The sequence below is a fragment of the Trichechus manatus genome, unplaced genomic scaffold (genome assembly GCF_000243295.1).
Source record: "Trichechus manatus latirostris isolate Lorelei unplaced genomic scaffold, TriManLat1.0 scaffold00225, whole genome shotgun sequence".
NCBI lineage: Eukaryota > Metazoa > Chordata > Mammalia > Sirenia > Trichechidae > Trichechus > Trichechus manatus.
In genome coordinates this window covers 373,678-388,559 of record NW_004444161.1, presented here as the reverse complement: position 1 = coordinate 388,559, position 14,882 = coordinate 373,678, and the positions used below count along the sequence as shown (strand labels likewise).

The 14,882-nt window shown below is 34.6% G+C and overlaps 1 protein-coding gene across 1 annotated transcript in view; it reads right to left on the bottom strand.

The window, feature by feature from the left end:
- Positions 1-14,882, bottom strand: part of GALNTL6 (polypeptide N-acetylgalactosaminyltransferase like 6) — a 944,054-nt gene that overhangs the window by 807,651 nt on the left and 121,521 nt on the right. The window contains exon 3 of the mRNA XM_004388960.1: positions 11,583-11,721. Coding sequence (XP_004389017.1) covers positions 11,583-11,721 — 139 coding nt within the window. The remainder of the gene's footprint in view (positions 1-11,582; positions 11,722-14,882) is intronic.

Here is a 14,882-nt window from a genome sequence, read left to right as displayed (position 1 = left end):
ATTTAAAAGCATAATATTTCCTTATTATTTTAGTATTTTTCTTGGTATCCAGGCTATTCCTGGTTTTAAATTTGAATGCAACAAAGCCATCTAAGATACCATTCTTGGCATATCTAAGGCATGTGGTTGATTGTCGGACACTACATATATTTGTATTAAAGATTTCCTTATAGGACTAGTCCATTGAGCCTTTAGGGTTAAAGAGTATCTCTCTGAAAACTTAGACAACTTTGAAATAATATTTTCGTCACGTAGATTTCTCAGTTGTTCCTTTAAAGTCTTTGCTTTATATTATCACCAAAAGATGAATTAATTCTCTTTTTATTCCGGTGGAGTACATAAATGAATGGTAAAGAAAATCTTGTGCATTTTGTACGTAGTACAAATTGTTCATGTTCTAGCCACTTGATGCGTAGCGTCTAAGAATTTTTCAACATGGCCCAGTAAAATACTTATATTGTTTCCCATTTTATAGGTCTCTATGAGTCAGAATCGACTCGGTGGCACACAGCAAACAACAAAATAGCAGTCGATGATCAGAAATTTAGTAAGACATGGGTAATAAGAAGAATATTTACCCTTCTTTTCACTATACTAAGCTGAACTCTTCATAAATTTTTTTCTTCAATTAATTGTTTTACAAGAAAGTGATCGAGTGACCTATTCTGCATTCTTCCGTTTTTGAGGGGGTTTAAAAGATTAATATGCATCTGGCCCCATTATAAACACACACAGATTTAGTCTGTTGTAATCTGATTTGTAGGAGTTGTAAATATTTACTCTTTCAATTCCAAAACACTGTAATAAAATTATACGATTTTTCTCATTAGTAACAAGTGGTTTTTTTTTAATCTCAGTATTTACTTGCATTGTGTTATGAATTCTTAATTTATAGGCTTAATTGAGTTGTCTCTACAGCTTTTAATTAATATCTTATTACATGCCTAAATATATCACAGAAATAATTAAATACTGTCTGTTTATATATTACTTAATGTATCTTTAAATCTCCTGTTTTTTGGGATTGTATATTGAGTTTTAACTATATCCAGTAAAATTTGAAATCATACAAAATAATTTGTGCAAGAGGTAGGAACTGGATTTCTTATATATATGTATAGAAATTCACCCTTTCATAAAGTAAAATTTAAGCTTAGTACCTTAGTTTTTAAAGTCACCGTGTTTGAAGTCCTCAGAATTAAGTGAATTAATTCGCGTCTTCCTTCCTCCATTTAAAATATTATCAGAAAAGGAAAGAAACGTATTTTCCACTTATATGATTTGACTCATATATATTTCTAATCTTTGTTATTACTTTAGTCAAGTAATATTAGCATTTGACCCTGCTACATCACTCATCACATCTTTTCTGATGATGTAATCTAAACAATGGAGCGATAGTATGTTTTTAATGGTTCCTAAATTATATTATTATATTAATACATTTCAGACTAAAATGAGAATACATGTATATATATAATCACTTGATATGAAATGACAGTTGAACATTTTTTCATTGTAATACTAACTCTTTAAAATATTACCACATAAAAACAAAAAACAGAAAAAATCCATTGAGTCAAGTCCGATTCATTGCGACCCTATAGGACAGAATACAACTGCTCCACGGGGTTTCCAAGGAGCAGCTGGTGGATTCGAACTGCCAACCTTTTGGTTAGCAGCTGAGCTCTTAATCACTGAGCAAGCAGGGCCCTATTATTGCATAGTATTGATGATAATAAACAGGCTGGAGTTATATATATTTTGGGCTTCCTTTAGGGCACACACTAAACCATTATGATGTGCCATTTTGGGTTAATCCAAATAATTCTCTGAAATGACGTAAAGAAAGAATGTGCCGATTCAGTTCCAGTCAGTTTTCCTGGGGGCAGAAGAGGACCATACAAAATTCCACAAATTATTTTGTCCCATTGTTTTGCTATAGCAAAAACAGTATTTTAGATATATTTAGAAGTGCCAGCACATTGAACAGACCCCACATTCATTCATTTCCTACTATTCTATGGAATGCCTTGCAAAGTGGCTTCACTGAGAGGTAACAGCTCAGAATACTAGGAAGTCTTTTAAAAAGATAACCTAAATACGACTATCAAAACTGCTAGGTATATTATAATTAACAAACCAATTTTTTCTCATTTTCATAAGAGGACCTGACATGTTCAGAAAGGGGAGGAACTCTTCCTTATTTTCTTTTAACCTTCTGTCATTGCATGGTTTCCCGCAAAGCCATTTCATTTCAGCTAACGTTCTCTCTGGCCCCTTCTCACTAGTGGCAGAATAAAATGTCAGCTTGGCATCTGGCTGCTGACAAGCACACTATAGAACGTATCTGTATAAGTCATTTCCAAGCACCAATTTACATAGTAATTGTTTTAATGTCAGCATATTCAATTTTCAGTGGCTGGTTTTAGTCACACTGTTTTTCTATTCTAATCTTGCCATGTCAGTTGGGTTTGATAAAGAAGTGATAACTGGTAATTTATTTTGCCTTTTGACAGGTCTGAAAAATGAGTTTGGACTGCAAAGTATCCGCGGATGTGGTTGAGTGAGGTCCGTCAACACTATTTACTTATTCGGTCACCTATTATATAACAAGTTATTTTGTCAGTTATCATTTTATATGGTAATATGATTAATGTTTTAATGGAATATATTTTATGTCTGTACTAATGAAAAAAAAGAGTTTGTTGTGTTCATGCAGCTGGAAGAAGGACAGCGTGGCAGAAATGTAGTGAATACAGACAGAACAGGCTAGAGAGGAGACCAAAGATAGGCAGGGATCAGAATGTAAAGGCTGGTGTTTGCTATGCTATTATTTTTAATGCAACAGGGAGACGTTTAATTTTAAAGAGGGGTGTGTACGTTGTGACCTTTAGTTCTTAAGGCTCGCTATTGCTCATTCTGCTGAATGCATCACACAGGAGCAAGCGTGAGTGTGTGAGGTCCAAACAGGAGGGAACTTGAGGATTCTAGTGAGGAGACATATTGGATGCAGTTGGAATAAGGGTGAAGTGGGTGTATTCAAGCTGTATTTCGGCAGTACATTTTAGAGAGAAAATTCATAGACCTTAGTGGATGAGATCAACAAGGAGAGAGTTGTAAATAAAGAGAAGAAACTGGAGCCTAGAACTGAATCCCAAGGAACCTGGGTATTTTGCCACCACATAAGGAAGGACTGGTTGGTAAAGGAGACTGCTAAGTTGTGGGGAAAAAAAGCAAGAGAACTTTTATTCTTCAAAAGAGAAACAAGAGTGCTTTGAGAATGAGAGAAGGGCCAGAGTGTCAAGTGTTCCTGCAGAGTTTGAGAAGATAAAGACTCTAAAACTTACGTTGGGATTTGGCAACATGGAAGTCATTAGTGACTTAGGCAAAAAAAGCCTTGATGATATGGTAGTGGCTTGAGTGAAATCAGGAGTGAGCGGGAGTTGAGGGTAAGAGTTGGAGGGAAATATGGATTCAGGGAAGAATTTTATGGATTTTGAGATACTGACGTTATTAGCATAGATGCTTAAATTTAAGGCCGAATAATAAATAAAATGTGAAGGAATTACATGATTAACGACTACATTATTCATTTCTGTGGAGAATACTAAATGGCTTCTTCCAGACAGTGGAATCTCACACCTCAAAGATAATAGGCACTTATCATTACATGCTAGTTATACAAAAATAGATGTTAATAGTATCTTTACTCAGATAACAAGGTATACCACAGAATTTAATAGCTCGATTTGGTGAAAATAAACAAGTACAACAAAATTGTACCCTTAATCAGCAAGATTTTTAGAAAGAATTTTATTTCAGTCAATTTTCAGAGGTGGAAGTAAAATGAAGGAAGAGCAAATTTAGAATTCCTATTGCTAGGTTAATCTTACAGAGACATACGCATCATTACATCAAGCTTCCATTTTCTTTTCTTGAAGGAATTAAAGTTGTGAATCTAATTCTCAAATGTACACTTTCAATTTCATTTCTTTTATCTTTATCATGTTACAAGGTCACAAAGGATATACTTTTAAATTCAACAGACATGCTTCTGAAGCAGGTAGGGTTTATTTTTAGAGTTGTTTTTTCCTGAACAACTTGCACATTGCCACTCTCTTAGACCTCAGTGCCCTTGTGTTCTTCCACATTCTGCCTTTCAAAGGATCTGCTTTATGATCTGTCATTCACTCCAAAGAGTAGACGTCTGACAACTCTTGAACCGTTACCTCTCCTAGGAGGATTTTCATTTCAACAGGGACACATCTTTTAGCTACAGTGATAAAAACTCTTCTGATATCTTTAAACTTTAGCCAAAAGATGGGAGAGGAATATTTTTTGTTCTTATTGTTGCTATTTCACTGTGGCCTTTTATGACCCTTAAAAACACAGAGTAGAACTGCCCCACAGGGTTTCCCAGGGGCAGCTGGTGGATTCGAACTACCTACCTTTTGGTTAGGAGTCAAGCTCTTAACCACTGGGCCACCAAGGCTCTGATTTCTATACTATTGACATGAAGTTGGCCCTGAAAAAATGTGGAAGGTACTGTTATGGATTGAATTCTGTCCCCCAAGAATGTGTGTCAACTTGGCTAGGCCGTGATTCCCAGTATTGTGTGGTTGTCCACTATTTTGTGATCTGATGTGATTATCCTATGTGTTGTAAATCCTAACCTCTATAACATTAATGAGGCAGGATTAGAGGAAGTTGTGATAATGAGGCAGAACTAAATCTACAGGATTAGGTTGTGTCTTGAGTTAATCTCTTTTGAGACATAAAAGACAGAATGGAACAGAGTGGAGAGGGACCTCATACCACCAAGAAAGAAGAGCCTGGAAAAAAGCATGTCCTTTGGATGTGGAGTCCTTGTGCTGAGAAACTCTTAGACCCAAGGGAAGATTGATGACAAGGATCTTTCCCCCAGAGTCGAAAGAAATAGAAAGCCTTCCCCTGGAGCTGGTGCCTTGAATTCAGACTACTAGACTCCTAGACTGTGAGAGAATAAATTTCTGTTTGTTAAAGCCATCCACTCGTGGTATTTCTGTTACAGCAGCACTAGATAACTAAGACACTGGAATAAAAGCTTTGAAAGTCTACTTCCTTTTTGTTGTTCCTCACTATCACTTCCCCCAACCTACTACTTAGTGGATTTTTTTTTCTTTTTTCAGTTATATTTAGAGGCTAAGATACAGCCTAGACTGAAAAAGCATTTGACTCCGAGGGTATATTTCCCCTCTCCTCTCTGGTGCGGTATTAACACTTGATTGGAGTGTTTAAACAGTGTAAATAGTAAACAGTCATTTTACCTTATTTTCTTCTGAATTTGTATGTGAATTTGCTGAAGGAAGGTATTTAATCAACTTCACAGGTAAATTCATAATAAAATTATGAAAAGAAAACAAGTATTTCCAAATATTTATGTTGCTTTCTAAATTGAGAATTAAAATAATGCTTATGGTTTACTTGAATTATGGCACAATTTTGAATGGCTAAACTTAAACATTTCTCTGAATAAGTTATAGCATTAAATAGACAAGGGTCAAGACAGTTGAATCAAATTTTTCTATTTCACATAAAATTAAAATAAGTAATATTCTCAGAATATTGATTAAACCATAGCTAAATGAATTTAAAAACATATAATTATGTTTTCTAATAAGCTCAGAACTGGCTCATACAATTTAATTATGTATTTACAATTTAAATTTTAGGATTGCAGTACACTGGACTTCTTATATTTTATATCTTCATGACATAACTGGGAAATAAGGAAGGAAATCTGAAGAATTATCACTAGAAGGAAAAGAAATAACTGAATAGATCATGCTGCAGCTGATTTGGTAAACTTGGTCTTAATTTTAGAAATTCTAATACATAGTGAGGGATATGAAGAAAGTTAGCATCCTCACATTGGGAAGTGGGTAAACAGAAATTCAAAATGAGGAATTGATTTGTTCAGCGTCCCAACGAAAGTCACAGAGGTCAACATTTTAGAATTATTATTCAATTAGAAAATAATACACTAAAAAATCAGGAACTTTTGATGGTCTGACTGAGACTGAAGGAACCCCGGAAAGCATAGCCCCTGGATTCTCTTATCAGCCCAGAACTGAAACAATTTCCAAGGCCAACTCTCTAGACAAGGATTGGACTGGACTGTGGGACATAAAATGATACTCATGAGGAGTGTGGTTCTTAGCTCAAGCAGATACATGAGACTAAACGGGAAACTTCTGTCCGGAGGTGAGATGAGAAGGCAGAGAGGGTTAGGAGCTGATTGAATGGACATGGGAAATCAGCAATGGAAAGGAGGAGTGTGCTGTCACAATATAGGGAGAGCAATTGGGGTCACATAACAATGTGTGTATAAATTTTTGTATAAGAGACTAACTCAAAATATAAACTTTCACTTAAACTACAACAATAAACAAACAAAAAAAAATCAGAAAGTTACTCAAAGTTCTAAGTTTCTTGAGAAACCGCTTCTCTTCTTTGTCTACTAACTAGACAATATGCACTGTTCATCTAGGAAGGAGACTTTTCCTGAATAGATGTTCCAATGTGGCAGGACGGATGTGAGAATAACATTGCTGGTCTCTCTCCATCTCCTCATACATTCTTTCCAGAAGAAAGAAAGTTTGGATTCTAGAGCTTACCATGCTTGGCTCAGCTCCTCCTTCACGTTCCTGCTTTGGAACCTGCTTGCAGGCATTTTACTCTGCCCAAGTTTTACAGCTGCCCTTATGTTGTCCAGCGATGTCTGTGACTTGAAGCCTGAATGCGCCTCATTCTGGAATTCAGTATTAGGAATCCCACTTGGCCCAGATCTAAACTATGCCCATGAATAGGGTCTTATAAAAATTAAAGTTAATGTTTTAGTCTCCAACCCTTTCTGAGACAACCTTTCAGTTGGTTCTGAAATTGGACAGGGAGCAAGGTTGTGATTATAGCCGCAATGTTACAGAAAGCAACCAAATGATCCAAGAGGTTGTAAAAATTCCCTTATATTTTCTCAGTAGATGAGCTATCACAGAATTTTCTCTCCACATTTCAATATTTTTGTTTATTGTCAAAGTCATTGAGCTGAAACTATTCCTATCTTGGCAGTATCAGTAAAATGAGAAGAGAATTGTGAAATGAAAAGAAAAAGCCACAATTCCGAGTAGAACTATTGTAACTTAAAAATATCCCAGTATGAATGTGCATGAATATGTATCTGGATGAGCATTTTTACTTTTATAAAACCAAAAAAATTGTTGTAATATCAACGATACATTTAACCGAATCCTCTGCGAAGCCAATCTGCACTCTCCTATTATTTCTCTGATTTGTCCTATCTCATGTATTTCCTTGATTCATAGGTGTCTTCTTATACATATTAATGATAACTTGTTGTTGGCAGCGTTTGTGGTATCTGTTGAGGAATTTCTTCATGCCCAGGGTACAATATTTGTTTAAGGGGGCAATACTTGTTTAATAGTTCTTCAATCTGCTCCTCCTAGGAATATACCCTTACATAAGTCTATCAGAGCTTCTTTTCTTTGTAGGACATCTTAGCATGGTTTTCCATTTCCCTATTTCATATGTATTTTGTCTTCCATATAAATGTCTTATCTTTCCTTATCGAACTAGAAGTCAAAATAGGATGATCTAGAGTGTACAAAAATGTGGCATCCCAGGTAGGTGACTGAATACAAAGGCATTGCACAATCAATCAATATGCAGGTAGGGAGAATTTACGTGTGATAAAAATGAAGCCAGACCAGCAAAGTATTCATTGACTGGGCATTTAGGATGTAGAAGCTCTTATAGAAAAATTTTTTTCAACACTGTGTTAAATAGAATATAAAGATGAGAAGTTTTAAAGACACATCTCAGACTGAGCCCAGTTACTACAGATACAGACGTGATTTTGGTAGTAATAGAAGAAGGGAACGAGTATTTAAAATATGTAGAATGTGTCTTTAAAGAAGTACAAAAGCCAACCATAAGAGCAGGGTAATGAAGGTAGAAGAAGAGGTGGAAAATTTGATGATACCAAACCATAGAAGAGATGGTATGAAAAACTAAAAGGTAATTTTCAAGATAATCAAAGAAGAAAAAAAACCCGTTGTCATCAAGTTGATTCCAATTCATAGTGATCCTACAGGACAGAGTAGAACTGTCTCGTAGAGTTTCCAAGGAGGGGCGGGTGGGTTTGAACTGCTGACCTTTTGGTGAGCAGCCATCGCAGCCATAGCTGTTAACCACTGCTCCATAGGGAGACACTAAAGACATAAGAAATATAAATATAAGATAAGATACATGTAAAGAAAATTAAATAAACAAAAATATAAGATTTAAAAACATAAGTGAAAAGCTTGGAATCTATTATTAAGATGAAAGTAAAATGATCAAATCACATCAAATCATTTTACCCAGGCCAATTAGTTTTCTTTTATGTATGGATTCTACTTGTGAGAATCTGCTACTGACTCTATAAAATACTAGAGTAAAAGAAAGTAGTTCATTTCTTATGCTAATGAAGAAGAAAGGGTAGGGAAAACAAACAAGATATATGCTTTCTGGATAGGGATTTCTGAGGGAATATTCTTTAAGGTGAACCAAAATGTGCACTAAGCATGTCAAAACATCTAGAACCTCCACTTTTTTTTTTGTTAACGATGAGAATATGACCTGGTACAGAGGGGATGATCAAGAGTGTAACACAATAGGGTAAATTGTACAATTATGTGTTTTGGAAACAAGATCAAGCTAAGAAACATTGCAATATAGTATTCTCCACTGTTTTCCATTGCAGAATCCCAGGACAAAGGAAAAGACACACTTCCCTCTTCACACTCTGAATCTGTGACAGGAATTGGCTGATGGCAGATGGAAAGTTATTTTTACAAGTCTTTTGCTTTATTATAAAATGTCACACAAATACTATTTCATAGATAATGTCAGTATACTACCTGAAACCTAGTTAATTTGATAATCCTGATACATGTGTCATGTTGATTATATGGTTTCAAGGACCACTTACATGGACCTACATGTTCTTGTAGTTATTTTTACCTGCATTTTGAGAAGCATGGATGAGGTGAAAAGCATAGGACTCTAAACACTGAGATCCCTGTTAATACCCTCTTTGGCTTTTGGTTTTCTTCAGGCTAACAAAATCAGAGACAACGACAGTTCTTTCTTCCTGTATTGCTCAGATTCTGGATTAACGAGGGTAAACAATCATTCCTGGAATGTCTCCATCTTAACACTTCCTGTCACCCATCTTCAACCCTCTGTTAAGATTTTATTTGTTTACTTTGTTTTGTTTTGGTATCACTTCACTACGTACGCGATGGTATGTCCTGTTAGATATCCAACTTCACTAAGAAAGTAAGATACGGTCATGGACTATATTTAGCCATTTTTCTTCCTTGACATTTAAAGTAATGTTTTCCTCATTCTCTGAACTCAGTAACTGTACTAAAAATTTCAAGATATTTTTTCTTTCCATTTTTCCATTGTAATTCCCATTATTGCCTAAGAATATCTTCTTTTTGCAAAAGGTGGTGGTTACACTAAAAACATACTCTCTGAGAAGAATGGAACTATCAGCCTACTTTTGACATCAGTGTTTTTACACTGTTTCCACCTGCAATTCTTTCCACTTCAATGCAGATTAAAACACTGGAAATGTAGGGGTGGGGAGGAGGTCGATGGAAATTATTCTCTGAGCGTATTTATTATGCCAACAATGCAACTTAATGCATCTTTGATGCTGTGCGATTAGCTATTCCAATTTCTCATAACTAGAAATGTTCTCTGTCAGTGGGAATTATTGTGAATAATTTCAGGTAACCTGGGGATAATTTTGCTATCTGGAAGCCTAGACCAAAAACATTCAGTTTAGGGAAAAAAATGGATGTACTCTTCCCATTAATCCTCTGCTTAACTGTATTGGGGAATGCAAATTCATATAAAACCAGAGGAGAAAACAAGTAATTCTTTTCTATTTTAAAGTAAACGTATAAAGACACAATATGGCAACTAGAAAAATAGTTCCCCAAACCATAATTTACTGTTTTTTTTTTTTTTTTAAAGGGTTAATTAGCTTTGCACAAAGTTAAGAATTTCACTTACTATGCTTTACTGGTTTAATTTAGATTCCTATAGTTCGAATCCACCAGCCGCTCCTTGGAAACCCTATGAGGCAGTTCTACTCTGTCCTACAGGGTTGCTATGAGTCAGAATCGACTCGACAGCACACAACAACAAGTTCTTATTTGCATTCCTGGCCCCGGTTTATTTTCTCCTATTTCTTTCTCTCATGTTAGTATTTCTACAGGGAGATTGAGGTGAGGAGGTGGTAAATGTATCATCAACAGTGGAACAGATTTATCAAACATTAACTGCAATCCCCCAGTTTCAAATTCTGACCACAATCTATGTTCTTGGTGTTGTTTTGACATAGTTTATGCTAACAAGAAAATCCTAACAGATTAAAAAAATACTGTACATAAGCAATGTCGGGAATCCATAGGGGTGGACAGAAAGAAGATAGAGAGTAGCAGTGTTGTTTACATTTATAACATTTAGCTATGAAGCAATGAAAACACTGGACTCCCTGTAAAATGACAAGTCACAAGCCCTTCATAAAATGACAGGGAATTGCACATTCAGCTGTTCATCCTTGGATTACAGATGCGTTTGTTTTGTGCGTTCTTTATGGAAAATGAAACAACATGGATGCTATAAAATGTGGTTTTGGCCTAAGTGCAATCTGTAAATCTAATGCTCATTCAGCTTAAAAACTCAGTATATCATGAATTGCCTTGAACTTAATTATTAGAAAGAATTGATCAAATAATCATCAATAAGCATGTTGCAATATTACAGAGGAAATAATAAAAAATTTAAATAAATTGATCTGTCTCAGTCTTCATTTTAATGTTTAAAATATACACTTTAAGTACTCTAATAATTTTCTTCTGAAATATTCACTTCACAGGCAATTGTATTTCATTAAAAATAGATTTATCAAGTAATTTTAATTATTTTATAACATACATTTATTATGATTAGAAATCCTGGTATTGTTTTTTCAACGATTAATATAATCTCACACGATTTATCTTCTGATTATGGATGCATTCATTTTAGGCATTCTTTGTGTAACAACATGGCATCGAATATGGCTGGTGTGAGAATGAAGTCCACAAAAGGAATATATATGCAGAAAATTCTGGTAGCAGTAATAACCAGAGAAAAACTTCTGCTTCTCCATTTGCATGATCAAATGTAAGCAGAATGAACATTATTGTAAAATATTTCATTTTAAATGGAGATAATACAGTCAACTCAGTGAAGAAATTGTTTATGGAATCGAGTTTTAAAGAGTCAATAGTTATTTCTTCTTTTGAATGTTAATGGTTATCCCAATTTAAATCGAACATGTTTAAGATTATAAAACATACTTTTTTTTCCTCAAAATTATTAGAGAGCAATTTTTGGTTACATGTTTCACAATGATGCATATTCAAAACAATAAAACAAAATCAACAGAGGAAAATCACTCCTCATAGGCTGATACTCACTTGGCATGGCGAATATCTGGCAGGGACCTCTCTAGAGCGATATTGTTGCTGACGAAAATATTAAATCCATTCTCCCTGTACGCTGAGTCGTCATGGTGCTCTTCAGTGAGGGGGTACGGTTTCCCATGTTCACCCTTCCCTAGTGGGAGAAAGCAAAATGGGAGTAACATCAGTATAAAGTCCGTTTCAGGTGCCCTGGGTGGTTCAAATGTTAACACTCTTCAGCTGCGAACACAGAGGTTGACGCTTCAAGTCAACCCAGAGGCACCTGGAAGAAAGACTAGGTGATCTGCTTCCAAAAAATCAGCCATTGAAGACTTCTATGGAGCAGTTCTACTCTGATACACAGGGGTAACCGTGACATGGAGTCGACTCCACGGTAACTGGCTTTTTTAAAGACCATTTCTTATTCTAGCACAGAGAACAAGACTCGAATATGTCCTACTCCTGTGTCCTAGAGAAGGCTCTAGTATCAACATTTTGTTATTGTGTTATAACTGTTTATATTTTCTATTTATAATAACTAAATACAATCTATACAACACAGAGATACATGAAATAACAAGTCTCATCTTCCAGAGAGATTAACTGCTAAGATTTTAAGTGTATGTTTCTTAACATTTGTATGCAGATATTAACAATTTTATTATTTAAAAAATAAAATTTAATATACATATTGCTTTATCATTTGAATTTACCCTACCTAATTGTATGTCAAGGCCATCTTTTCATTTATTTTCAACAGTTGGTATTATTTTATTGTAACCCAACTTACACAAGCTCACTGAAAATACATTTTTAGGTTATTTCTAATGTTCCCCATTACAAAAAAATTTCAGTGAACATCTTTGTCTATACTTTCACAGTTATGTATGCTTTGAAGTGGAGAATAAATTCCTGGAAATGGAATTGGTGAAATATCTTTAAAATGAGTATGATAGCTTCATATATCCTCAGAAACATTTCCCAAATCACTGGTAAATATATATATATGTTGTTTTTAGCTGCCATTAATTCCATGACGATCCTGTGTGTTGCACGGTAGAACTGCTCTTACATAGAGTTTTGGAAGTAGGTCGACAAGCCTTACTTCTGAGATACCTCTGGACAGGTTGGAACCAACAATCTTTAGGTTTGTAGTTCAGCACTTAATCCAGGGACTCCTAAGCAATATATGCGTATATGTATATATACACATACCTACACATATATATTTATATATTAGTTATATATATTTATATAATATATAAATATATTGCTATATATAGTAATATACATTACTCATATTTTAATTTGTATTCTCTTAATTTCTAATAAAAATAATCAGATCATATATTAGTCATCTGTATTTCCTACATTGTGAATTGATTTTTCAGAACTTTAAAATACTAATTTGTAAGACTTTACATGTATCAAGCTCATGAAACCATTGTCAGTTTCATATGCTGCAACCATTTTCTGTTTATTTAATTTATACCTAATATTTTTTTCATTCAGATTATTTTATTTTTCTTTTCATGAATGACCTGCTGCCGAAGGTCTTAAGAGAGAAGCCGTACCTTACTCCAAGGTTATTTTTTTATATATACTCATGAATTCAGAGTTTTACAAACGTTTTATCTTTGTTTTTTCCATTAATATCTTTGAACCATCTGGAACATGTTTTGGTGCGAGAAGTGAGGTAATTATCAAATCTATATTTTGACAAATGGCCCAAAGATTTTAGAAATGTAATTTATTGAATTACTTGTCTTTTTCTTTCCTGTTTTAAAATGCCATATACAAAATTTTCATATATTTCTTTGTGCCCATTTAGTAATTTTTATGAAATTCCTTCGTTCTGTCAATTCTTGGCCTGGAAACACTGTAGCGGCAAAATATACTTTAATAATTGACTCGTTCATTTCTCACTCACCTTGTCCTTTTTCAGACTAGTATCATGTGTTTGTCAATGTGAACTTCAGATTCATTTTACTAAATTCATTTTAATAAAATGCCCCTTTTAGATTTTGCTTGCGATTACATTGAATTTATTTGTTTACCCTTGGAGAATTGATATATTTATATATCATATAACTATATTTCAAGCTCTCTTCCCTTGGATGTCAGCGAAGCTTCATTTTTTTTCTAGGTGTGGTTTGCCCTTCATTGTATTGTGACTAGTAATCCTTTATTACATTTCCTAAGTGGCACGTCAGAGCCCTAGTGGCGCAGTGGTTAAGAGCTTGGCTGCTAATCAAAAGGTCGGCAGTTCAAATTCACCAGCTGCTCCTCGGAAACCCTATGGGGCAGTTCTGCTCTGTCCTATAGGGTGACTAGGAGCTGGAATTGACTCCATGGCAACGGGGTAAGTGGCACACACTAAAGCTATTGATTTTTAACCAGCACCTTGCTGAATTTGTATTATTTTTTCTAATTTTTTTTATCTCTTTTGTTTTCTAGTCTATAATCATTTTATTTAAAATAATAATACTTATTTCCTCCTCTTTTCTTCATGGATAACTCTTATACAGATTTCTTGTATAAGTCTATGGCTAAAAATAAATAACTTGTCAGCAGGCATTTGTGCTGGTATTGACTTTAATAGGATTTCTCTTAAGTATTTCCATTGTAAGCTGTGTTTATAATTTAACATGTTAAAAAATAATCTAGACAGTGGCTTTTAACCAAAGGTTATTTTTCATGAATGTTGCTGTATATGCATTTTGTTAGTTACTATTGAGTCTACTTAAAATTTACCAAATGCTTTTTTAAAATTTATAGAGATTATCATATTTTTCACCTTTTTGACTTTTGATTTTGCACATGTATTACTTTTTTTAAGGAGCCCTGGTGTCACAATGGTTAAGCACTGTGCTGCTAACCAAAAAGTCAGTTGTTTGAACCCACCCAGTGGCTCTTTGTGAGGGGGAAAGACCTGGCAATCTGCTTCCTTAAAGACTACAGCCTAGGGAACCCTATGGGCCAGTTCTTCTTTGTCCTGTAGGGTCGCTATGGGTTGGAATCGACTCAATGGCAAACAAAAACGTTATTGTTTTTAGTCATTGAAATTCTTTTTTTTTTTTTGTGAGGATACTTGGTTTCTATATTGGTGCGTCCTCAAAAGAGAAAATTAAAAAAAAGAAAATTTTTTTAGCTTCTAGACTCAACATTGTGAAAATGTCAGTTCTACCCGAAGCGATCTACACATACAAGGCAATCCCGATCCAAATTCCACCAGCATTATTTAATGAGATGGAGAAACAAATCACCAACTTCATATGGAAAGGGAAGAGGCCCCGAATAAGTAAAGCATTACTC